Below are 25,340 nucleotides of genomic sequence, written 5' to 3'. Positions count from 1 at the left end.
AGTTCTGGTTGTAAATACACAATTTTCTATCTGTTTAAATTATAGTAAACCTTAACTACATCAAAATCCCTAAATTAAACACTGGCATCCGACATATAGGTAGTGACTGGTGAGTTAAAATTATAACAAACATTAGTTTTATAAAACTAATAATGGAAACAACTGGCCTGAATGGATTTAAAATAATAAAATCATTGAGATTTTGTGGTTAAAGATACTACTTTAATTTAATTATATAAATATTTTATGTCGTTTTATCGTTGTCCATTTAAATGATTCTCTTGGGAAAAGGATAACTAACGGACGTTAATTAGAAACATAGTAGATACAACTATTGCAATAATCACATAATTGAATTTCTAATTATCAAATGGCCAGGCGAATATGAAGACTAAATTGGATGTTTATGTGAAAAATATAATTAATTTTACACATTAATTAAATAATATCACTTCTAAGTTAATAATCCAAATATATTATAAATCGCTATGTGATTTGGGTGTTTAAAGACTTTGTCTTTACCACTAGGCCACCAATCCTAGGATAACTTCGCATATTAGTTAGCTTCGCTACTTTTTTCTTTTTTCTTTTTTGCAAGTTGATGTTTTAAAAACAAGACTGATAAAGTTTTCTAGTTTCGATCAGTTTAGTCAAGAAAGTCGATCGATTGGCTGACCAAAAGGGGTGAGTTGCCTTTAGTTGTTGCTTTGCACATTCTTTCGTCAATTTCATGGTTAACTCAAAACGAACAAAATATGTGCCAACACTATTAGCTAGTAGTTGAACCGACGACATGAATAATTGAGGTTTGAACTATCAAAATTGTATGTTCGGTCGAATTTTCAAAACACCACTTATTATTGTAGTGTTATATTTTTAAGCATAATAGTAACCTTTCTAGTGATCGTACGTTTCAAACATTTTGTAAACGCAAAAATAGCAGAGTTACATTAAATCTTATTTATGCATACAAATAATCATACAGAATAAACTAAATCATATACGACTTTGAGATATAAATTAACAAAATTTGATGGAATTGAAGCAATTAGTTATTTGATTGATCATCGGGTCTATAAAGTTTTATCCAACGGTTGTTTAAAGGTTGAACCGGCCTTGAGTTAGCTTCCGCATCCTGAGAAAGGTTGACCTTAAATTTAACATCATACATTCGATATACAGCATAAATTACGGATTTATCTTTTTAAGTGCATTCTTTATCATATATCATTTGATTTATATATTTATCGTATTTTATATTGCATTTCATATAACAAAATATACATAAGCTTACATCGTGGACAGCTTCCCGGATTGCATGGAGTTGTTCTCGAGAAACCGTTCTTACCTGGCAAATTTTAAAGCAATAATTGTGTTAACTAATATTCCAAATTCATTTATATGTCTTATTATATTTTACCTTTTTAACAATGGTCCAAATAACATTTTGGTAGCAAGGTGGAGTAGTAAGTGATCCAATATATCGATAATATTTTCTGCTCCCAACTTTTATTCCTCGGGGATCCATAATCCCAACGCTCATCTCGACTCCTTTTGTAGCAGCCAATGATTTAAAATACGGTTCCATCTGGTCGATCGCATATTTTGAAAATACGAATATCACAATTAGCATATCGATCGAATAAAAATACGGGTAGAATAAGAATCTTTAAAACATAATTAAAACCTTTCAAGCAAAAGTTATTTTCCTAAGAAAAAAAATTAGATGAAGTTTATTGTAATGAGTTTTCATAATTAATAGCTTCTAATAATTATATATATTAAGAATAAAAAATATTAATTAACTTCAAAAAAAAGCATTTGATTCTACCTTAGTAAAGAAAGTGATAGAAAATGTATAAGCTAAAAACTATTTTTAAAAGTGACTCAAACATTGCAAGTTGTTTAAACTAAAAACTATTTGTAAAAGACTAAAAGCTAGCTAGAGGCAAATGAATTAAAACTATAACTAAAAGTTTAATATTATCAAAACAAAGGTTTATAGACATACCAATGATAAGATTGAATCAGGGCGACCGATTTTGTACATGATTCCAACCACAGCAATTTTTCCATCAATACTCTGATGAACCAAATGTAGCTCCAGATTATATCTATTCATGTAGCAAAAGTTCATATATTTATATAATTAATTTTCATTTTCTAAATACTTTAACTAAAAAAATATGATAATATATTGTACCTTCGGCCATTGACGGTATGCTCAGTAGGGGTATGCCAATGAAGCTGGTTAAGCTGATACTTCGTTCCGTTAATATTAATATGCCCTGCTCCCCCGGTCCATTTCAACTATAATATAGTCATATTATTATATAAATGTCATTATATTGATCAAAGATAATCAGTACTTATAAAAACTATTTCTACACAGTGACGGATTCAGAAACTTATTTTTAGTTCTATGAATCGATATCACTCAAGTGCCGTGTATGTATTTAAGTAACACATAATTAACACATAAATTAAAAGCAAGTGTGCACCATCATATCATGGCCTCTATTAACAAGAGTTGTGTTCGCAGCCTTATAATCTCTATCAAGCCTTCCAAGACTTGAAGTCGTTTGAACCCGTTTATGTGTGAGATCAATTGGAGACTGCAAGTCTCCTTGATTACACATGCTCCACTCCGAATGGATCTCTCCCCAATGATCCGGTCCGTTGGGACTATTCACATCATAAGTGAACTCATGTTCATCCTCTGCACCACCATTAGCAAATTAGTATTTTAATTAGATCATAAAACTTAACAAACAAAAACATTTCAAGAGAATTATATTATATATATATATGAAGCTCACCAACTTCTTGAGATTTAGCACAAGGTACACACAAGATGATGAAAAGAACAATCAAGAATATTGAAGAAAGTCTTAAGCCTAGGTTATCCATTTCTTTTTGGTTGTATGAAATATTTTTCTGGGTTTGGTACAAGTTTTTGAATTTGCATATGGTGCATATAAGTATAAGTATAAGTATATAACTATATATAAACAGCACAGAGAGAAGAAAAGGGTCAAAAGGTATGAACGTGGAGTAATGGAAGGTAGATTGATGCTGACCAAAAAGGCAAAGACCGTGTTTAAAATAGACTAAGGTTTTCTTTGTTTGTAATGAGTGTTTTTTTAAAACTTTCTTCACGGATTTTGTGGCAGGTGAAATTTGAAGTTTCTTCACTCTTTCATCAAAATGTGAACGAGACAAGTAAGTATTAAATGATATGTTAATCAAAAGGAATTGAAATTCAAACAAGACCTATTTTTTACTACTTTCTTCATCCTTTAAAGGCTTCTATTTTGTTTTAAGGTCGAATATGCATCAATTTTGATTTGTTAAATAAATTAGGACCGATAGTGTATTATTTTTCTGAACAAAATAGTGTCCAAAGATTTTTTCTTATGTTAAAAGTTGTAGTGGTTTGACACTTGACAATTCAACTCATAAACAAATCTAACTAGTGGGATTTTACAAGGAGAAAATTTGGTCGGCATTGGTTAATTTGGTTTGTTACGGCATTGACACACATTCTCTATAGCAATAGAAAGAGGAACCCGAAAAAATAAAGCCGTGATATGTCTAAAAGGATATTGACACACATTTTATATCGATTGAAAACCATAAAAACGAATATTGGTACTGTCTGAAAATGCCGATACCGGTATCGATATCCCTCGAGTGTAATTAGTTTAGTTCGTCATGATATATATCAGTACGGTACCGACACTTGTATAGATTATTATACCAAAAATACTTTACCTAACTACGTTTCAAATGTCGAGAAAATAAATAAACACAGATGTGAAAACCATAATAATGAATAACCGTAATGGTTCCAAAGACAACATTACCGGCTTCGAAAATGCCGATATCGGTATCGATTTTCGGGTGGAATCAATTTGGTTCACTACAATACTGACACTCGGTTAGCTTACGATCCAAAGGATATATACAGTACTCTATTTTGAATACATCTTTGTTTTAAATAATTTATGCCGAAATATCAAAAAAATAAATAAATAAACACACATGCGTATAAGCGTTAACGAAGACAAATTATCAAAGAAAATCATATTGAATAAAAACTAAATGTATTATAATTGTATATTTTTTAAAGTATATTGGGTGGAATTAACATTTTATATATATATCACTGCATGTATAATGTGGAGGATTAAAATTATGTTAGCTTGTGTTTAATGTTTTGAGGGGTTCTAAGGACATTTGGACAAAGTTGAAGGTTAGAAGGTGGTGGAAGCTTAGGTGGTGGCTAAATGGCATATTATGTAATGAGCTGGAGTTTCATTGTGTTCACTTGTTACCTGCTGTTGGCTGCGCGCAGTTGATATTAAGTTATTTTAATTATATGTACGTCAAGTTGATCTTGTTTATTTAGAAGTTTAGGTTATTATTAGGGAGGTTTGTTGTTTAGTATTGTTTCATAATTTAATTGTGAAGTATTTTCATGAATCTTAGTCTTAATTTGACAAAACTTTACATCTTACACTTTATTTTTTTCATATTTATCTTATTTAATACTTAAAACTATTATATATGAAAATTTTATTGGTAAAACCTTTTCAATTGTATCCATTATCTTATTACAAATAATTTCAACACCTACAAGAGAAAAATATGCATATAATTACTGTTACAAATTTGGTATTAACCATCAATTCAAACTTTGATACTATTTTCATATAAAAAAAAAAGCTTAACCTTCGAGTTTGACAGCAATTAGTTTAATTATATTTGATGTACCTTACTAGAAGGGGTGGAAGCTAGAGGTGCAAAAACCGGTTTTTTTAAAAAAACCGGTTCGGTTATTAACCGGACCGGTTTTTTTGGCCCGGAAAAAAACCGGTTCGGTTAATAACCGGACCAGTTAATAACCGGTTTTTTTCTGTCAAAACCCTAACCGGTCTAACCGGTTAGGACCGGTTTAGAAACCGGTTAGAACCGGTTAATAAACCGGTTTTTTTTATTAACCGGTTTTTTAATAACCGGTTTTTAGGTTAACCGGTTATTTTTTTTTTTTTTTTTTAAAATTTCGCGGTTTCAAATACGAATATTTGTTTTTTATATTTTGTACTTAATGAAGACCATTATTTTTTCACAGTATAAACAAACCGGTAACTACAAGGCAAACCGGTAACTACAAGGCAAAACGGACTGACCGAAGCCATTCTTTGCTTTCGTTGTTAGGGTTCTTTGCTTGGAAGATGAGTATGAGTGTGTGTTGGTGAATGTGTTTTCAACAAACCAAAGATTAAAAACACATAACTTTCATTTATAGTTTTTACATTAAAAATACAAACATTAAATCGTTATCGCATATTCGTAACTCAAAAATACAAACATTAAATCATTAACACTGAAGAAATCTCGGCCAAGAACTGTTGTTCATGATTTAACTCAAAAATACAAACATTAAATCGTGAACTAGCAGATGCTCCTGTTGTTCCCAATCGCAGTTTGTTCATGATTTGCCTCCATGTTTGCTGTTTCTTTAACTAAATTAGAAAAATCCATATCAACAAGTAAATAAGAGCACATATTAGGAAAAAGAATGCTTAGACACGATTACATGAACAACTTGCTGTTTCTTACTCATGATTTGCCTCCATGTTTGCTGTTTCTTTAACTAATTTTCTTCGCTACCCGATCCCGAGCTATTTCTTAGGTAATCGTCGTACGCGGCTTCTTCATCGGTCATTGGTTGAGTGTGTCCTTCAATGACCTCGTCTTCATACAAGCCCGCTTCATACTCCATTTCCCCCTCGAGTGAGCGTTGATGTTGTGCCCTATCTAAAGAGTCCAAGTAATCCTTGTAGCAAATCGACATCTCTATAGCTGGTGCAGTGAGTCGAGTCCTCCTAATCGATATAACCCTGCCAGAAACAGAAAAAGCAGACTCCGAAGCTACCGTGGAAGCTTGGACCGTTAGTAAATCTTTGGCCATGGCGGCGAGGATCGGAAACTCATCCTCCTTACCTCTCCACCAAGCCAGCAAATCAAGACTTCTAAATTCATCCGGAGTCATGTGTTTCAAAAAGTTGGTACCACCATACCTTCCAAGTTCATTGCTTGGGGTGTTTACCTTTTGACGTTTACCGGCGTCTTCCCAAATCATGTAGTACATCCCCATTTCAAGGTCGGTTTGGGATTGGGATTGGGCAACAGCTCTTAACGAGTCATGAATTTGGGAAGACGACCCGTATTTTGTAAGGTAGACATCATACATGTTTGACAAGGTGGTGTTGAAAGCATTCTTTAAAGTTTGGCTATAATAGGGGTTGTGATCGTCGTTTAACCCAAACTCATCACAAATTTTTTCTATTAAAGCTTCAACACCACCAACATTGATGCAAGGGTTTAACGCAGCAGCACATGTCAAAACAGCGGGTAGTTGTTGAAAATATTTTCTAAATTTTTCTTTCATTTTTACACCCATATCAAAATAAGGTGCACCCCTACAATCAAGTTCACTCAACTTTGTGCACATGACAGCAATTTTTGGTAAAGCAATGGGGCTTGTTGGATAGTAAACCCCGGATAAACTAGTTGTGCAAGATTTAAAAATTTGAAGGACCTCCGTAACGATCTCAATCAATAACCAGTTTCTAGGATCATATGGTGCACATTTACCCCTACTTGACAAAATTTGATGAAACGCAATTAATGATTCTTTTTGTTGGATGGCTTTCTCAAACATATTACAAGTCGAGTTCCATCTTGTTGGACAATCCCAATTTGGCCCCAACCATTGACAATTAGCTTCTACACAAAATTTTTTGTATCTTGAAAATGTTTTATTGTTGCTAAAAACATCTCGTAACATTCTTTTAAAACTGTTTCTTTGCGTTTCGATCACGTTTAACCCATCTTGCACGGCCAAGTTGATAATATGTGCAATGCATCGGCTATGAAAAAACGCTCCATCACAAATAGGTTTATACTTTAATTTTAAATGGCCAACCGCGGCCGTATTGTTGGACGCGTTATCAAACGAAATTGAAAAGATTTTATGTTCAATCTTGTATTGTCGAATGACTTTATCCAAGATTTGAAAAATATTTATACCCGTGTGCGGGTAATCAAACAATTGAAACGCAACGGTTCGTTTCATCATTTGCCACGACTCGGGGTCAACCCAATGAGCCGTCACACAAATGTATGAGTCGGGCGAACCATGAGGTACCGACCACACATCCGTTGTTAAGTTTACACCAGTTTGTAAGTTTGAAAAGTATGAAATTAGTTCGGATTTAGCGTTTTTCCATGCTTTAAGACAATCTCTTCTAAGGGTCGAACGAGTTACGTGTTGGTAGCGTGGTTGAACATAGTTTTGCATCATCTCCGTGAATTGAGGGTTGTCGAAGTGGTTGAAAGGAAGTGTTTGTTGAATCACAAAGTTTGAAAACTGTTGACGTACCGCTTCAACGTCGTACGTAAACACCGCTCCTTGATTCGTCATCTCCGGCTGCGAACTACTTCCCGATTCGTCCTTCAAGGCCTTGCAAAAGGGCATTTGTACATGCGCTTTTAAAGTGGAGTTTGCATCTTTGCCATAAAACTTCAAACAATGTTTGCATCGAGCTTTTTGGCTACCGTTAGACATTTCGCATAGGTCGAAATGTTGCCAAACATCATGGTTTCGTTTCGTGGGGATGACCCGAACGACCGTTTCTCCCGTGTTCGAGGCACCCATGTTGACGGATGAAGCAGCACTTTGGGAGGCCATGATAATCGACTACGAAATAAGAGTGGTATACTCGAGTATGAAATAAACGACTACGAAATAAGAGCGTACGGAGTGGTAATGTGGTATAATTGAGCGTGAGATAACAAAATAATCGCGTATGAAATAAACGTTTAGAGCGTTTGGAGTTGTATAATCGAGTGTGATCTAACCAATACCCAACCTAAACTATATATAGATGTTTGTGGGGGTAAAATGGTAAAAAAAAAAAAACGGTCCAAAAACCAAAAAAACGGGCATATAGCCGTTATACAACGTTCAAAAACCGGTTTTTAACCGGTTATGGAGAAACCGGTTAACCGGTTTTTCCACAACGGTCAAAAACCGGTTTTTTATAAACCGGTTAACCGGTTTTTCCATAACCGGTTAATAAAAAAAACTGGTTTTTCCATTAACCGGTTCGTTAACCGGTTTTGGATCTAAAACTCGTAACCGAAAGACGAACCGGCGGTTTGTAAACCGGTCAAACCGGTTTTTAAAAAACCGGTTTTCGTAAAAACCGGTTTCCGGTTTAAACCGGTAAACCGGTTCCCCAACCGGTTTTTTTGGCCATCTCTAGTGGAAGCTGGTGGGTAGTTGTTAAGTTTGTTAGGACTAATGACGTTCAAAATTGATGTTCTTGGCCTATTAGGTTTTAATATTAACACCTAATTATAAATCTCTAAAAAGTTTCCTTTTCAAAATGACTTTCAATTTTTACATCTAACATTCAACTAGCCTCTCCACATCAATTGTCCACATGTCATTCAACTAGCCTCTCCACATCAATATCACATCATTGCCAAGTCATCTATTTCCTTGCCAAGTCATCTATTTCCTTTCCTATCTTGTATATTATTAAATAAAAAATGATGTTCATGATGGGAATCGAACCCTGATACAATCCCGAGATGGAAACTTAACAAATGCAACAATGGCCAACCAACCAAGGACTATTGATGTTCAATTATTTGAAATACAAATCCTATATATTTAAAGAACCATTGTAAATGAAAGGTTTTTGTAATTATAGCAATGACTAAATTTCTCAATACATTACCAATAATCATTTGAAATTTGAACTGTTAACCGACATTAGTTATATATATATATATATATATATATATATATTAATTATGATGTCATCCGGGTTAATGTCCGGGTCGCCTCGGGTTTGATTTTCCTTTTAACACACACACGCATATATATATATATATACACACACTTATTTAACAATCGATTTTATGATAAAAACACAAAAATACTATTATTACCCCCACTATATTTACTAATATATTTTGTAATTTTTCAGGTCTCGGACTTCTTGTATGTTGAAAATGATTAACTTAAAATTTAATATCTAGACATTGTAAATGATTAACGTTTTGATCCGAAAGTTGAAGAATTTGTGTGCTTGAATTTGTTATATAAATTTATTATGTTTAGTGACATGTTATTCCACCCGCGTGTTACGCGGGTATATACCCTGGTTAATTATTAAAGTGCATAACCAAACCAGTATGTTTAGAAAGCGAACACTATGTAAATGTGCTAAGTTTTTGCAAACTACTGAACAAAAGGCGTAATTTTTTAAAGCTAGGCGCTTCAAATTAAACGTATCACATGAACTATATGTGTAATTAATTATTTCATTTAAGTGATCAAGTAAGGTTTATTGATTATTAAAAACATTTTCAGTCAATTTGTATTTTCAGTTTGAAATTGCGGAAACTTTAATTTATGCAAAAAATGTGTTTCTTAATAAGTTTCGATTTACATAGCTAAATTAATGGGTCGGCACATGCTTTGTCTCAAGTCTCAACTGCTCAATACTATAACTTTTTAAGAGTCTTTCAACAATTTACAAAAAAAGTTTTATGGAACCCGTTTGCCTTTTGAAAGTGTAAGTTGACTTTAAATCCGTGTAAAAGTCTTTATTTATTTAGATTTACGCAAATTCCAAAACGAATTCTTGGGTTTTAATATAATATCGAAAGAATAGTGATTTTGTAAATTATGTTGATTTAAGGTTTGTAACATGAACACATGTTCTTTAAATTTTAATTAATAAAACCGTCTTGTTAGATAAACCCAACAACCAAGGCGAAGTTTACCCACCTTGGGTGTGTAAAATAATTTGTTTTCGTCTGATATTTTTTTTAATTAGTGCATATTCATTTGTTTTCGGCAGGAATTTGGAGCCGCCCCAATTTCATCCAAAAAGTTTTGTGTTCTCTCCCCTCCCATAATGTTTTCGTCCAAACTTTATCACTTACCACAATCTTTTAGTTTAGTTTAATATGACAACCAATTAAGACTGTTTAATTAAAAGTTAAACATGAATAATAATAATAATAATAAAGAGTTAACTAAATTGTAAATTTTAAGGTGCAAAATAGTAATTTCACATTACCCATGCACTTAATATTTGAAATAAAACTATGTTCATAAGAATAAAGTTGTAAAAATTAATTTTCAGAGACAACAAGAATAAAGTATATATATCAACATCAAATATTCAGATTTTTAATAAAGTTTGACGAATATTAATTACTCCGTATCTCTTAGTGGAAAACACACTCATTTATATATAACTATCGTTTGTACGATGACGTAATTTCGTGGTAGGAACAAATTTCTAGTTTATATTCTATGCATTCATTAATTTGTTTTTATATTAAATAAAAAAGTACACATAGTTATGGTGAAAGGAATTATTTGAAATTACATAAAAATTATAATGAGCTAAACCTGAAAACAGGGAAATTTTCAAATTCAAATGCACAGTATAAATGTATAAACAATTGTTAATTATTTTTCTCTTGGAATAAATCAGACATGTTTTTCGTTTATTGTTATTACTAGCTCTTTTACAATAATCAAAAGTTTTCCAATAAAAAAAAGTATATGTGTAACAATATGCATCATTATTATTTCTTAAGTAAATAATCACTTGTATACAAAATCATACAACCCAGAATGAAAAAATAAACTAATACAAATCAACGACCAATATTGAAATAAACAATACATATATAAATATGCGGGAATCCTTTTGCTAAGGGCAAATAAATCATGTGGAACCCTAATTAGCTTCATTGTCATCTGGCCTGTAAAGCTTCAACCAACGATTATTTAAGGCTTGAACAGGTCTCGCGTTAGCATCTGCTTCCTGTTACACAACAGGCTATAATTAACACACAAGTAATTTTATATCAAAGGTATACAAAATAGCAACTTATGATAGAACATAGTAAAGAAAAAATATATATGTAAATCGGACATGTTTTTCGTTTATTGTTATGACTCGTTTACCATAATAAAAAACTTTCCGAAATATATATGTAACAATATGCATCATTATTATTTATTTGTGTAATTTAAATAATCACTTAGTATACAAAAAAATCATACAACCCGGAAAGAAAAAATAAAGAGAAACATAAACCAATTATTAATATTGAAAATCATCAATTAATATATAAATATGTGTGGATCATGTTGCAACGTGCAAATAAATCATGTGGAAACCTAATTAGCTTCATCGTCATCTGGCCTGTAAAGCTTCAACCAACGATTATTTAAGGCTTGAACAGGTCTCGCGTTAGCATCTGCTTCCTGTTACACAACAGGCTATAATTAACACACAAGTAATTTTATATCAAAGGTATACAAAATAGCAACTTATGATAGAACATATATGTAAAGAAAAAATATATATGTAAATCGGACATGTTTTTCGTTTATTGTTATGACTCGTTTACCATAATAAAAAACTTTCCGAAATATATATGTAACAATATGCATCATTATTATTTATTTGTGTAATTTAAATAATCACTTAGTATACAAAAAAATCATACAACCCGGAAAGAAAAAATAAAGAGAAACATAAACCAATTATTAATATTGAAAATCAACAATAAATATATAAATATGTGTGGATCATGTTGCAACGTGCAAATAAATCATGTGGAACCCTAATTAGCTTCATTGTCATCCGGCCTGTAAAGCTTCAACCAACGATTATTTAAGGCTTGAACAGGTCTCGCGTTAGTATCTGCTTCCTGTTACACAACAAGCTATAATTAACACACAAGTTTTATATCAACAGTATACAAAATAATTATGATAGAACATATATGTAAAGCTCACATCATGGACTGCTTCTCGGATTAAACGTAATTGTTCTCGCGAAACCGTTCGCACCTGAGAAATAATGAAGTGGAAACGTTTTTAAGTGATCAAATTCCTTACACTTGTTAAACTTGGTATGGGACGCTATAAGAGTTAGTAAATATTTTCATACCTTTTGAACAATGGTCCAAATAACATTTTGGTCGCATGGCGGAGTAGTAAGCGAGCCAATATATCGATAGTATTTTCTACTCCCGGTCTTTATTTGTTGGGGGTCTATTATTCCCACGCTTTTTTCCACGTCTCTTGTAGATGCCAATGCTTTTAAATATGGTTCCATCTGATTTTGAAGAAAATGATACGAACAATTATGAGACTTATATAGAGAATTACAACTTTAGGTAATTGTAGTATTGGTGAAAGAAAATGCTTACTAACATACCGTTGTTAAAAATGAATCAGGGCGACCAATTTTGTATAGGATTCCAACAACGGCAACCTTTTCGTCTATACTTTGATGAACTAAGTGTAGCTCGAGATTAAATCTAAGTATGTATGAAATAATATTGTCGTTAGATGAAAACTTAACTTCTTGCTAATTAAAAGAATTAAGGTGAATTGTAGAGATGAATTCTATGTTTGTTCAAAAAGATATGTCGATACCTTCTGCCATTGATGGTGTGTTCAGTAGGTGTGTGCCAGTGTGCTTGATTAAGCTGGTATTCAGTTCCATTAATATGAATATGTCCGGCTCCCCCTATCCATCTCAACTATATATATTCAAAATAAAGTTATTACTCAATAAAATAAATATTATGCTAGTTAATACATGTTATCTTAAGATTATGAAATTTAAATTTGTGCTTGCTTACCATCATATCATGGCCCCGGTTAACAACTGTTGTATTAGCGGGTTTATAATCTCGATCAAGTCTTCCCAATTTGGATGTGACATGCACCCTTTTATGAGTAAGATCAATTGGTGATTGCATGTCCCCATTGTTACACATGTTCCACTCCGGATGGATCTCACCCCAATGATTCGGGCCATTTGGACTGTTCACGTCATATGTGAATTCGTGTTCATCATCTGATCCACAAATAACACGCATATTTCAAGATTTCAACAAAAAAAAAAAAATTCGTTCAAAGAATCGAAAAGACAATTATAATGCTTACCAACTTCTTGAGATATGGCTAGAGGTACACAAGAGAAAATGAAAAGAGCAATGAACAATAAGCTTTTGTTATACATTATTTCGTGCATATACTAAATCTGTTTAGGGTTTTGTGCAAGTTATTGATGTTTCCCTATCTATATACAGGGGACATGCATAGAAATATAGAGGGAGTTAGGGTTCAAAAAGGTTACGTGAATGCGAAAAATGGAAGTTTCGTTTTTGAACATAGACTATGTTTTATTTAACAAAAATTACAAAATAGTAGTCGAGTAGTAAAATATTTGTATTTATAATTATTTTAGGTCTTTGCAATTCTTCTTCTAGATATTCACCATTAGGGATGAGATAGGTACCGTACCGGTACCGAAATCCTGATCCCGAAAATCACAAATTTTTTGTACCGGTAGGATATCAAAGTATTCGGTTCGGTTCGGTATTGAATAAAAACTTGAAAAATACTGGTACCGAAACTCAAAACTTTGGTACCTATTCGGTACTGACGAAACTAAATCAGTACCGATTTCGGTACATGGACCGGTACCAATACCGATTTTGATTATCCCTACTCACCTTTCATATCGCATTATCATGAATATTTTAAGTCTTTATTGGTTAAAAAATTATTTTGTTTTTTTTATTGTAAAAACAATTGTTTGAATAAATGAAGAAAATTAGATATATAGATGTCATTGTTTGATCTAACCCGAATCGAATCACCTACACAAACCAAATCGTCGATCTAAACGTTTTTGATTCCGTGACATCGGACACCCCGTGACTAAACCCAAGGTTCACCACCTGTGATCAGTGAGCCAAAGGCTTGCCTCATATCCAAACGCCATAAAGAAAGTTAATTTTAGTGTACCGCAATTCTAAAAGAAAGAAAATTGTCTTCTTAATCATTATTAATTTATTATTGTTGAATTTGGCTTTGACTTTCAAATTGACGCATTTGAATTGTATACGTCAATATCAAATATTGATCGGGTCGTTTTCCAATAAATAGTTAAATTAATGCTACTCCGTACTTCTTTACTATTACTACGTTTGTGGTGACGGATTGGAACACGAGGTTGAATTGCAACAAATTTCACTTGTCTTCTCGAAACATTCGTTTTGCTTTGCTTTATATTAAAAGTCACACATTTTATTAGTGAAATGAGTTAAATGAACTATATAATATATAAACTGTTATTCGGCAGAAAGGAAGAAAGGCATTCATTGTAAATATACGTCTATATATTTATAACTTATGTTCGGTTTCTATTAATATTCATTTAGAATTGATTATAAAACTATATATAACTGAAAATTACAATATTATCATCAATATATTTGATAAAACTAAAGTGTTGTTTGAAGCAAGTTTTTGTAGGAGACCGTCTACAGAAAAAAAAAACATTTCTTTTGTTAACGCAAATTACAATGCAAATAGGAAATAAAGCTACAAATTACAATTCTTTGAAGAAGTAAAAATCTACAAACGGTGTGAAATAAATATGAGAAATTGTAGAAACATAAAAAGATGGCTAAGGCTCGTGTTCTACACTGACCCCTTAAAAAAGATTGCGGGTCTCCCAAAAGAATTCATATGTATCTTAGAGTATAACAGCTAAAGTTGTGTGTATTGCCGCATAGGACACGAGCAGCCAAACTCGAGACTCATAGAAAGGTGTTAAGGTGATAAAGAAGAAAGCCAGAGAGCTTTTGTATTTCTTTGTAAGTTGATGGGAGAACATTAAGCAATAGTCTTCTTGCTTTTATAGTGATAATAATGAGGCTAAAAAACTAGGTTCTCAGTTTTACAAGAAAACTTGAAAAAACCAGACTGTTAATGCCTTCGGTATTAGGTAGTACTATGTATCAAAATCTGATCTTTGTGTGTTTTTCTTTTCGTTGAAAACGAGTTCAAGTAGATTTTTAGGAGATTAAGGAAGATCAGTTTCTCTAAATAAAACTTAAACTCACAATTTAGTTTTGCGCTTTTCTACATTTTAGGCATTCGTAAATCTCTTTCCTGATTATAAATTAAAACGTTCAGGTTTTAAACGCTTTCATACTTTAACCACATAAAAGATTAGGCGATGTAGCAAGAGAACCCTTAGGTATTGGAGTATTTGAAATTGTAAGACTTGTTATCTCTAATATGGTTTCTACCACTACTATAAAATGCATTGGTTTAATACAAAAAAATTCCATTAGTTGTAACTCATATGAAAAAAAAAATGTATTTAAATCATAATAATTTTTACTAACTCATACACCTAATTTTACTATTAGATATATAAAGTTTGACCATAATTTAAAAAAGAAACATATAAATCATTGAATATCTATAATAATTTTAAAATCAAACAGTGAGTTATTAAATTAGTTAAATAATGAGTAACAAACCATTATCGTATATTAATTAGTGACGTTTGTTTATAACAAATATTTAGTTATGTGTGTACGTACTTCAAATTTCGTTATAATCTTACAATTTGTAAAACACTATTTAACTTACATCCGTATTGAATATACAAAACATCTTTAATATATTTAGGTACCAATAATTGATTTCATGTTATCGTAAAACATTATTTCAATCTTAAGAAAATGTAAAATTTAAATATGTAATATTTTGAAGTGTGTGTAATAATATTTAATTATAAATTTATAAATTCAAAACAAAATCCGTAAATTACGTATGGTTAAATACCTAACACTACTAGAAAATTGAGCAATTGCTACCAAAATTTGCTACCGAAAAAAATGGTAGCAAAGTTAGCGACCGATTTAGCAAAATTGCTACCGAAAATGACAATCAAGCGTAGCGGTAGCTAAGCGGTCGAAGTTTCTGTAACCGTTTATTTTGCGGTCGGAGATTTTGCAACTGTTTATTTCCGGTAGCTAGGTGGTTGGAATATTTGCAACCGTTTATTTTGCGGTCGGAGTTTTTGCAACCTTTTATTTTCGGTGGCTAGGCGGTCGGAGTTTTTGCAACCGTTTATTTTGCGGTCGGAGTTTTTCCAACCGTTTATATTCGGTCGCTAGGCGGTCAGAGTTTTTGCAACCGTTTATTTTGTGGTCGGAGCTTTTGCAACCGTTTATTTGCGGTCGCTAGGTGGTCGGAATTTTTGCAACCATTTATTTTGCGGTTGGAGTTTTTGCAACCGTTTATTTTTAATGGCTAGACGGTCGGAGTTTTTGCAACCGCTTATTTTGCGGTTGGAGTTTTTATATGGGATGAAAGTTTTTACAACCGTGACCCAGGCGGCAGATTTTTAAATAAAAAATTCTGTAAAGTTTATTTCTAAAACATATAGGGGTAAATTATTAAACTATTAAAAAGTTTATTTCTAAAGGGCTCGTTTGCAATCTCTGTTGAACATCTCTCCTGTCAGTCCGTCGCGACGATCATAAATCTCCGCTCATCTGCTGCCGTTAACATCACTCCGGCGATCTACGCTGCAAGATAACATCACTCTGACGGTCTCCGCTGCCGCTTCATCGGTTAATTCGTCCTGTTCGTTTTCTCATTACTTTTTACCAATTAGTTGCCATGGATTTCGATTGATTGTTAGTATTAACGATTAGGTTATATCGGTTAAATTCTCAGTCGTGCCGGCTATTGGTAGGTTTTTCGGTTAGGTTAGATTGCTAATTAGTTATTTGTAATGATTTTATGAAGATACGTTTCTATAATCACGTAATATGTGTTGTAGCTGATTGATTTGTAATGATTTAGTGATTGTTGGATCTAAACTGAATCTGAATTGATTTTCGTCTATTATTTTCGCATTCTAGGGTTTTAGAGATAAATCTTGTTATTCAGTGGTTGTTGGATATGATTCTAGGGTTTTATAACTTTATACGAGTCATTTAGTGGTTTTTGGGGGTGATTTTGATGATTAATTGATCCTAGAGAATAGAAGGGATTGATGCCGCTCACCAAGTGTTCGGTGAAATGCCTAACAGATTATAAGTGAGATAAAGCATATGTTTTTTAGCAATCTGTCTAGGTTAGGATTTAATTAATCATTAACAAGAGATTATGGTGATCAATAATTGTCGAACACTGTGTTTTTAATCTGAAGCATTTTTTTGGGTTGCTTATAATCTCAAACGAGTCGAATTGGTCAAACATGCCGGAAACAGGTAAACGTATGTTTTTAATGCATAAAACGTTCTAAATGGTCTTATTTAGATGATTTAGATAAGGCTTTTAAACGAATCGAGTGAATACTACGGAGCATGTTCGTATTTGTTCATTTACTTTTTCTGGCAACTGATCGAAAATGAAGAAGTAAAGCAGCATGCTCATTTAAACCTTGGTTTTGTCTTGTAACTGTCATGCCCATGTTTGATTACATATTTATGTACTAATAGTTTAGCCATCTTTATATGCATGCTTATAGTTCAATAGCACAATATTATTCAGCAATGTTGTTATTCTTATTAATTATTTTCCTTTTCTATCGTTATAGGGAGGAAATAGAAGTATTGATTCAAATACGTGTTTAAACTGTACGAGTCGACAATTGAAGTGCGTTTTCTCTACTACTTTGCTTGCACAAGGTATGCAACTCACCCTTACCTGTTATATGCATAAATATATGATATTTGGCTATTTTATTTATTAACAAAATCAGTTTAGGAACTCAAAAAACAAGTTGACTATCCTAATTGCATATGAACTAAAGACCAGTAGATCACGAACCGCTAGATCTAAAACTAATTCTCCTTTACCAATAATTTTAATAGGTATGATTATGAATGCAAACTATAATATTTAAGTGGTTTCATGGGTCTTACACTTTACTTGCATAGGCCTAGTCAAATACCTAGTATCAATTTATAACTCGTTAAACATGTTTGTCACAGCCCGTTAATAGTATGATTATATACCATGGGCCCGTTTACAACTCATCTGTAACATGTTAATTACAACCCCGCTGTAAACGGTTTATTGCAGCCCGTTTATAGTTTGACAGTTTGACTTGTGAAAGTCAAACTGATAGCAACCTCATAGGAGATTCAAATTCGAGAGCCGTTGGGTCACTAGCCGATATCACCGAAGACGGGTTATCCGGGTCAGCAGAAAACGGGTCCACGAGTTGGATCAGCTGGGTTGGATTGTACACATGCAAAAGTGGCTAAAAAACACAAACTCATGCAGTTGCATCCCACGTTTCCATCATTGCCCAAATTTAGTATTTTCAGTTTTTAATCTTTTATTATTATTATTATTATTATTATCCGTAATAGTGGGTTTCCATTTCTTGTTATTTTAGTGAGTAGGTAGTTAGTATTTTAATCCACTAAAGGCTAGGAACGTGGGCAGTTTTCTTTTTATTTGTTCTATATGTTTTTGAACCTAATGAATGAAATGGCAGAAGGTTTATTATGTTTTAATTTGGTTTTTCCCTATTGGAAGGCTAAATATTCCATTGCTATCTCAAGCTTAGCAACTTGAGAGGTGAACTTTGGATACCTACTCGTGACAGGTGGTGAGTCTGTATCTTGTTACGGGTTCGTTTTGCTCTTCGGTTACAATTCGGGTGGTGAATCTGTATCCCGGGTTGTCCGTTGTAATTATCTTTGTTTGATTTCACAGTTTGGTTAGTCGATTGAAGCGGAGTTTATAACACCAACTATCACTTTAGTTTTCATAATAATCAGTTTAGGATCAAAAGGTGTGCTTAGTAACTGGTTGTTTGAGATTATAATTCGTTTTAGACAAGCTGCAAACGGGTTGGCTAGATTATATTTAGTTATAGCCTGTTAATAATATGATTATATACCATCGGCTCGTTTACAACTCACTTATAACCTGCTTATTACAGCCTATTTGTAGTTTGATTATAAGTCATCGGCTCGTTTACAAATCGTTTGTAACCTGTTTATTACAACCCGTTTACAGTTTGGTTATAAGTCAAAGATCCATTACCAGTTTACAACTCATTTAAGGTCTTATTTCTTACCCGTTATCAATTGTTTTGTAGATTGAAAAGTTGCACTCGAATAGTACAACCTGGTCAACTTATTTTTGCTACAATAGTTTTGTTGCAAGGGCAGTTTAGGTGTAAATAGTGTAGAGAGGCATTTTAGTGATTTATCAGTTCAAATTGCAAAACTAATTATTAAGTTCCATCTACTTCAGCAATCTGAAAAAAGCTTTATTCTTATTAGTTAAAAATAATTAGTTGTTTCAAAAAACTCTTTACACTTTTTAAAAAGTTAATACAACTAAAAATAATTAGTTATTTCCAAAAACCATACCAATGTAGAAAAAGTTTATAATGCAGTAAATAGGTGTTTCTTTTAAACTGTATCTGATGTTCAAAAACATGGTCAATGAATACGGTCAGAGTTATTGTGAATTGGTACGTTAATTAATTAGTAGATCATCTTAAAAAGTTGCAAAGCGCAGGCTCTCCTACTAGTATATTAATTATAGACCTTGACGGAGGTCAGAAATTAGACTCAAAGATCAATCATCTATAAGATTAGGTTTGTAGCCATCTTTGTTTCTCACTAATCAATCATTGACTGTTGACATTTTTGATTTAGGAATACTATATATATTTGTAAATTTATTTTTTGATGTTATCTCGAGTGTGTAATGCTCTTGTTGCAAAATGCCATGCTCTTCTCATACCATGGCCACATGTTTTTCAACAAGTATCTTACATTTAACATATAAACTCATATTTTTGCTCTATTGATATAAGTTTTTAAATTCTTGATTTTTTGTAATGCATATCTTTACTTGAACTCATCTTATTACATATATATAGTTGACTGCCTTTTGATGGCAAATATTTGATCTTGTTTTCCTGTTTCATAGTCTAGTTTATCTTAAACCTATATTGTATTTTATATCAAGGAACTTAAATATATGTGCTTTTGAATTTCTAATTTTAGTGAATTTACAGAGGTTTTGTTATGGATGCATGTTTTGTCTAAGGACACAATTGTTAGAGCCACCCAAACCAAAAGTAAGCAGTGATATAATTTATTAAAATAACCTTCACGTTATAATACTGTTAATCAACATTTAGTGTTGTACTGTATAGGGAACCAAACTGCCAGGGCAGTGGCAGCTGCCTGTTGTCATTCTGTTTTTAGCAAGTGTCTTTACTGCAACCTTTTAGTCAGTTTTCGCTGTTGTGGTTGCAGATTCTGGTCCATCGTTGATCGGATGATGATTGTGACTCGGTGTTTAGTCGGCAGCTTTACAGCCTAATTTGAGTCAGCTTGGTTGACAAGTTTACATTAACAAGTAAACTTTTGCATTATTAATGGGATTGCGAGTCAAAACAATGGGAATCTTGGGGCTTTTATTTTGTATATATTATATACTTGTAACTTCTGTCTTTTAAGCTTCACAAATTAAGTTACTTTTTAATTGTATCAATATTCTTAGGTTAATAGGTAGGTTGTAACATTGTGATAAAACACTTTTTAGTTGTATCATTTTAACTTTTGACTACACTACCGGATTGATGTTTTATATTTGTATCCAAAACTTTGCCATGTAGGACTTTCTTATCTTTTGAACATGTGATGTATTTACCGCGCTTCATCACAACGCATGGTCGAATATATGCAGATTTCATTGGCTGAGTTGCAGAAGACAAAACTAAACCGTCAAGAACAGGCAATTACCAAAGAAAATCACTATCCAGGTAAGTAACCTCACTTTACAGTAATCAGTACAACACCAGCTTGATTATTACACATTTTCATTTTTGATAAATGAAATAGAAGCACATCTTAAAAAAAAATAAAAGATAAAATTTTTAGCATCTTAGTATTCAGTCAAACGGCTCATAATAGGCTTTGGTCAAACGGGCCAAAATTAACACTGGTCAAACACAAACTAATATTTTTTAAGGATGCGACATTACTTTTAATTTTTATAAAAATTTATTGCCAAAACCTGATTACTTCTTTAAAACATTTGTTTTCAACCGACTGCTTGAAAACGATGCACTTACAAAAGGGAAACCAAAGCGGATTCTCATGCGAGGACCATGGCATCGACAAGCCTCCAAAGTTCATGTATGCCACCATCAATCGTACCAATATTTGATTATGGTTTGAAAAAAATGCATAATTTATTTAAAACATTAATGACTTGCATTATGAATTCAACCGGTTAGTGTATCAACTAACTACTTTTTTGGCTGCATTTCAGATCATTTGTTCTTCCATCTAGATTGGTGGTGGTGATAAAGCGTGTAGGGTAGTTTTGTTTTTGTATATGAAGTCTCTATTGTTATAAACGACAGATTTCATTGGATTTCATTAACATTTGGATGTCTTTAGTCTTTGTTTACGATTCGTTGCGGGGGTTTGAAATACTAGTTTATATTATTTTGTAAATATGTGTGTGTGTATAAGTTTTCTAATATTTTTGCAAAAAAAATTACTATTGCATTGCGACCAAAAGACAGCTGCAAACCTTATAGTCACAAGATTTGCGACCACACCAGTGGTTACAAGATTTGCGATCACATTAGTGGTTACAAAAATTGCGACCACTGCAGTGGTAGCTAGATTTGCGACGGCGACAGGGGTAGCTAGATTTGCGACCGCAGCAGTAGTCGCAAGATTTGCGACTGCGGCAGTGGTTGCAAATTTTGCGACAGTAATAGTAGTCGCAATTGTAACAGCAGTCGCAAAATGGTCGCAATAAGGCAATTGCGACCAGTGTATTTCGATTGCATTTTCGGTAGCAAAATGGTCGCAACAGGGCATTTGCGACTGAAAAGACTGTCGCAAATGCCTATTTTTCTAGTAGTGTAAATTTTGGTTATCTGACAAAACTCGTGTAATACACGGGTTCAAAAGCTAGTTTCTTCTATATACAAAAAAAATATATTTACTTAAAATCATCTTTACACATAAATTTATAATTTTATATTTATTCAAATAAACAATCATATATGTTAACCTTTACCTGACGAATTTATTAATTTTCGTCCGTGTGATACACTAACTACTAACCTAGTGTTTATTATTTTTACTACCTATATATGTGTACGTTTGCATGAACTGTATTAAGTATTTAAGTGTATGACTTACATAATTCTTGTAGTGGGATGACAAATGGCTGTAACTCTTCATTTTAATATACAAGACACTTCAATGTATATCATTTTAATCAATATTTATAAAAATTTTAACTTAAAAAAGGTGTTTGTTTTCAATATCATACTACCTCCGTCCCAATTTAAATGTCCTAGTTTGACATTTTCGGTCTTTTTTGTTTAACTTTGACCGACAATATTATTGTTTGTGTTATATAATATTTGATGTAAAAGATATAAATGAATTGGGTTTTAAATGTATTTTACACTAATATAATTTTCATCAAGTATTATATGACACGAACAAAAATATTTACGGTCAAAGTTGCTAAAGAAAGACTTGAAAAGTCAAACTAGGACATTTAAATTGGGACGAAGGAGTAATATATAATATATGACAACGGAAAATATGAAAGTGGAATGGTAAAACCATTGATAAATCAAAGCATTTACCAACTTTTTAAATTAAACATGTTATTGAATCATTATTTAATTATTGTGGAAATATTTACTGATAGAAAATTTATGTTTTGAGTTTTCTTGTACGGTAAACAAAGTTATATGGACAAAATTTAAAACAATTAAAATAGAAACTTTCAATGCACGTACTTGATAAACCTAATCGAGGGATTCAAGTCAACATTGTCTTTGCCATCATCACTTTGGTGGGGATGGTTAGACATTTTTTGTTTTGGGTTTCCTTATGGGGGCTCTGAAATATGAATAACACCTTTTGAGAGAGATTCAAACTTGGGTAATGAGGTTATGTTTCTTTGGGAGAGACACATTGCTACCACGACATACGTCTTAAAAAAAGTCGACATTGCCTTTTCTTGAATCTAGCTTGATTGTGTGTGATCAAGAGACGGTTGGTATTGGAAGAAGTAACTGAATTTCGTACTTTAATTGGGACTTCTTTATCTTGTTCAATATGTAAGACAATGGTAATACTAGATGTTTATTGCTTAAGATTGTCATACAATATAGAGATTAATTAATATGACAAAGTTCTAGCAATCTTAGGTGGGTTGGTAGGCTCACACTAATAATGTCGATAATAATATAGTCCATACTCCCACGCAGTTAGAGGGGATGAAAACCGGAAGCTCAAATTATAGAAAAAGATCAAATAAAAAAAAAAACAATAATATCTAATAATAATACGACCTTCACCAATAGTGACATTTGCATGTCCATTTTTTTGTAATATTTTCATAAATGACTTTTAAAATTTGAACTAACTCCAACCAAAGCAGCGTTGGTAAAAAGGAAGGTTCACTTGGCATCCACAGTATTTGATGTACGTGTTAGCCTGTAATTTTCGTTTGAGCGGACCTATTGATCGAGCCTATAATGGAGTTTTATTCATTAATTTGAGCTTATAAATTGGTTTACATAGAATAACTTAGTTGGTAAACAAGTAAAGCTAATCACCTATCTAAATTAATAACAAATGCCTTTAAATTATTTTAAATGTATAATGATCGAGCTAAACACGAAAACAGAGAAATTTAAATTCACACTATAAGATCATGAAAACCGCTATAAATTCTAATGTTAATTATTTTTCACTTGGAATAAATCGGACATGTTTTTCGTTTATTGTTATGACTCGTTTACCATAATAAAAAACTTTCCGAAATATATATGTAACAATATGCATCATTATTATTTATTTGTGTAATTTAAATAATCACTTAGTATACAAAAAAATCATACAACCCGGAAAGAAAAAATAAAGAGAAACATAAACCAATTATTAATATTGAAAATCAACAATAAATATATAAATATGTGTGGATCATGTTGCAACGTGCAAATAAATCATGTGGAACCCTAATTAGATTCATCGTCATCTGGCCTGTAAAGCTTCAACCAACGATTATTTAAGGCTTGAACAGGTCTCGCGTTAGCATCTGCTTCCTGTTACACAACAGGCTATAATTAACACACAAGTAATTTTATATCAAAGGTATACAAAATAGCAACTTATGATAGAACATATATGTAAAGCTCACATCATGGACTGCATCACGGATTATACGCAATTGCTCTCGTGAAACCGTCCTCACCTGCGAAATAATGAAGTTGAAAAGTCTTTTAGTAATCAAATTCCTTACATATGTTAGAGTTTGTATGGTAAATATTTTCATACCTTTCGAACAATGGTCCAAGTAACATTTTGGTCGCATGGTGGAGTAGTAAGTGAGCCAATATATCGATAGTATTTTCTACTCCCGATCTTTATTTGTTGGGGGTCTATTATTCCCACGTTTTTTCAACATCTCTTGTAGATGCCAATGCTTTTAAATATGGTTCCATCTGATCACAGATTTTGAAGAAAATACGAAAAATTATGAGACTTAAATATAAAGAGATATCACAACTTTATATAGGTGATTGTAGTATTGGTGAAAAGAAATGCTTACTAACATACCGTTGTTAAAAATGAATCGGCATGACCAATTTTGTATAAGATTCCAACAACGGCAACCTTTCCGTCTATACTTTGATGAACTAAGTGTAGCTCAAGATTAAATCTATGTATGTAAGAAATAATATTGCCGTTAGATGAAAAGTTAATTAGCTTCTTGCTAATAAATTAAGGTGAACTGTGGAGATGAATTCTAAGTTTGTTCTAAAAGATATGTTGATACCTTCTGCCATTGATGGTGTGTTCAGTAGGTGTGTGCCAGTGTGCTTGATTAAGCTGATATTCAGTTCCATTTATATGAATATGCCCGGCTCCCCCTATCCATCTCAACTGTATATATTCAAAATAAGTTATCAAATGTCATCTTAAGATTATGAAGGTTAAATTTGTGCATGCATGCTTGCTTACCATCATATCATGGCCCCGATTAACAACCGTCGTGTTAGCGGGTTTATAGTCTCGATCAAGTCTTCCCAATTTGGATGTGACATGAACCCTTTTATGAGTGAGATCAATTGGTGATTGCATGTCTCCAATGTTACACATGCTCCACTCAGGATGAATCTCACCCCAATGATTCGGGCCATTTGGACTGTTCACGTCATATGTGAATTCGTGTTCATCATCTGATCCACAATAAATAGCATATATATATATATATAAGTGGCCTTAACATATACAATCAAACAATCGCATAGAAAAGAAAAGAAATCTATGACGTTGAAGTAAATCATTTTAGGAGCTTACCAACT

At 32.5% G+C, this 25,340-nt stretch overlaps 2 protein-coding genes and 2 long non-coding RNA genes across 4 annotated transcripts; 1 reads left to right on the top strand and 3 right to left on the bottom strand.

Annotated features, from left to right (window-relative positions):
- Positions 1-967: 967 nt before the first annotated feature.
- On the bottom strand, positions 968-3,190 carry LOC143588606 (alpha carbonic anhydrase 7-like). Its single transcript, XM_077069563.1, has 7 exons — positions 2,820-3,190; positions 2,502-2,719; positions 2,204-2,310; positions 2,012-2,114; positions 1,421-1,588; positions 1,295-1,348; positions 968-1,135 (listed from the first exon to the last, which is right to left on the bottom strand). Exons 1-7 carry the CDS (start codon positions 2,908-2,910, stop codon positions 1,049-1,051), a joined length of 828 nt encoding a protein of 275 aa, XP_076925678.1. The 5' UTR covers positions 2,911-3,190; the 3' UTR covers positions 968-1,048.
- Positions 3,191-11,253: 8,063 nt separating this feature from the next.
- Positions 11,254-13,264, bottom strand: LOC143588607 (alpha carbonic anhydrase 7-like). The gene is made up of 7 exons (XM_077069564.1): positions 13,073-13,264; positions 12,766-12,983; positions 12,557-12,663; positions 12,336-12,438; positions 12,066-12,233; positions 11,912-11,965; positions 11,254-11,374 (listed from the first exon to the last, which is right to left on the bottom strand). Exons 1-7 carry the CDS (start codon positions 13,158-13,160, stop codon positions 11,288-11,290), a joined length of 825 nt encoding a protein of 274 aa, XP_076925679.1. The 5' UTR covers positions 13,161-13,264; the 3' UTR covers positions 11,254-11,287.
- A 3,158-nt stretch (positions 13,265-16,422) lies between these two features.
- On the top strand, positions 16,423-20,340 carry LOC143588605 (uncharacterized). Its single transcript, XR_013145137.1, has 4 exons — positions 16,423-16,569; positions 17,544-17,634; positions 19,995-20,057; positions 20,239-20,340. It is a non-coding gene; the product is annotated as an uncharacterized LOC143588605 (long non-coding RNA).
- Positions 20,341-23,958: 3,618 nt separating this feature from the next.
- Positions 23,959-24,421, bottom strand: LOC143588604 (uncharacterized). Its single transcript, XR_013145136.1, has 3 exons — positions 24,310-24,421; positions 24,173-24,226; positions 23,959-24,077 (listed from the first exon to the last, which is right to left on the bottom strand). It is a non-coding gene; the product is annotated as an uncharacterized LOC143588604 (long non-coding RNA).
- Positions 24,422-25,340: the final 919 nt, after the last annotated feature.

This window comes from Bidens hawaiensis, unplaced genomic scaffold (genome assembly GCF_021521415.1).
Source record: "Bidens hawaiensis isolate Kalapana, Puna unplaced genomic scaffold, B.hawaiensis_p1.1 tig00036526_1, whole genome shotgun sequence".
NCBI classification, from domain to species: domain Eukaryota; kingdom Viridiplantae; phylum Streptophyta; class Magnoliopsida; order Asterales; family Asteraceae; genus Bidens; species Bidens hawaiensis.
The sequence above is the reverse complement of the archived record's forward strand: the minus strand, read 5'-3'. Positions and strand labels throughout refer to the sequence as shown.

Excerpts from the sequence above, each read along its gene's own strand:
- LOC143588606 (XM_077069563.1), bottom strand. The coding sequence starts at position 2,910 with ATGGATAACCTAGGCTTAAGACTTTCTTCAATATTCTTGATTGTTCTT. Across the intron at positions 2,311-2,501 it reads ATAGAGGCCATGATATGATG|TTGAAATGGACCGGGGGAGC; the intron begins GTGCACACTTGC and ends ACTATATTATAG. Across the intron at positions 1,589-2,011 it reads CTGATTCAATCTTATCATTG|ATGGAACCGTATTTTAAATC; the intron begins GTATGTCTATAA and ends GCGATCGACCAG.
- LOC143588607 (XM_077069564.1), bottom strand. The coding sequence starts at position 13,160 with ATGCACGAAATAATGTATAACAAAAGCTTATTGTTCATTGCTCTTTTC. Across the intron at positions 12,984-13,072 it reads AGCCATATCTCAAGAAGTTG|ATGATGAACACGAATTCACA; the intron begins GTAAGCATTATA and ends TTTGTGGATCAG. Across the intron at positions 12,234-12,335 it reads CTGATTCATTTTTAACAACG|ATGGAACCATATTTAAAAGC; the intron begins GTATGTTAGTAA and ends CTTCAAAATCAG.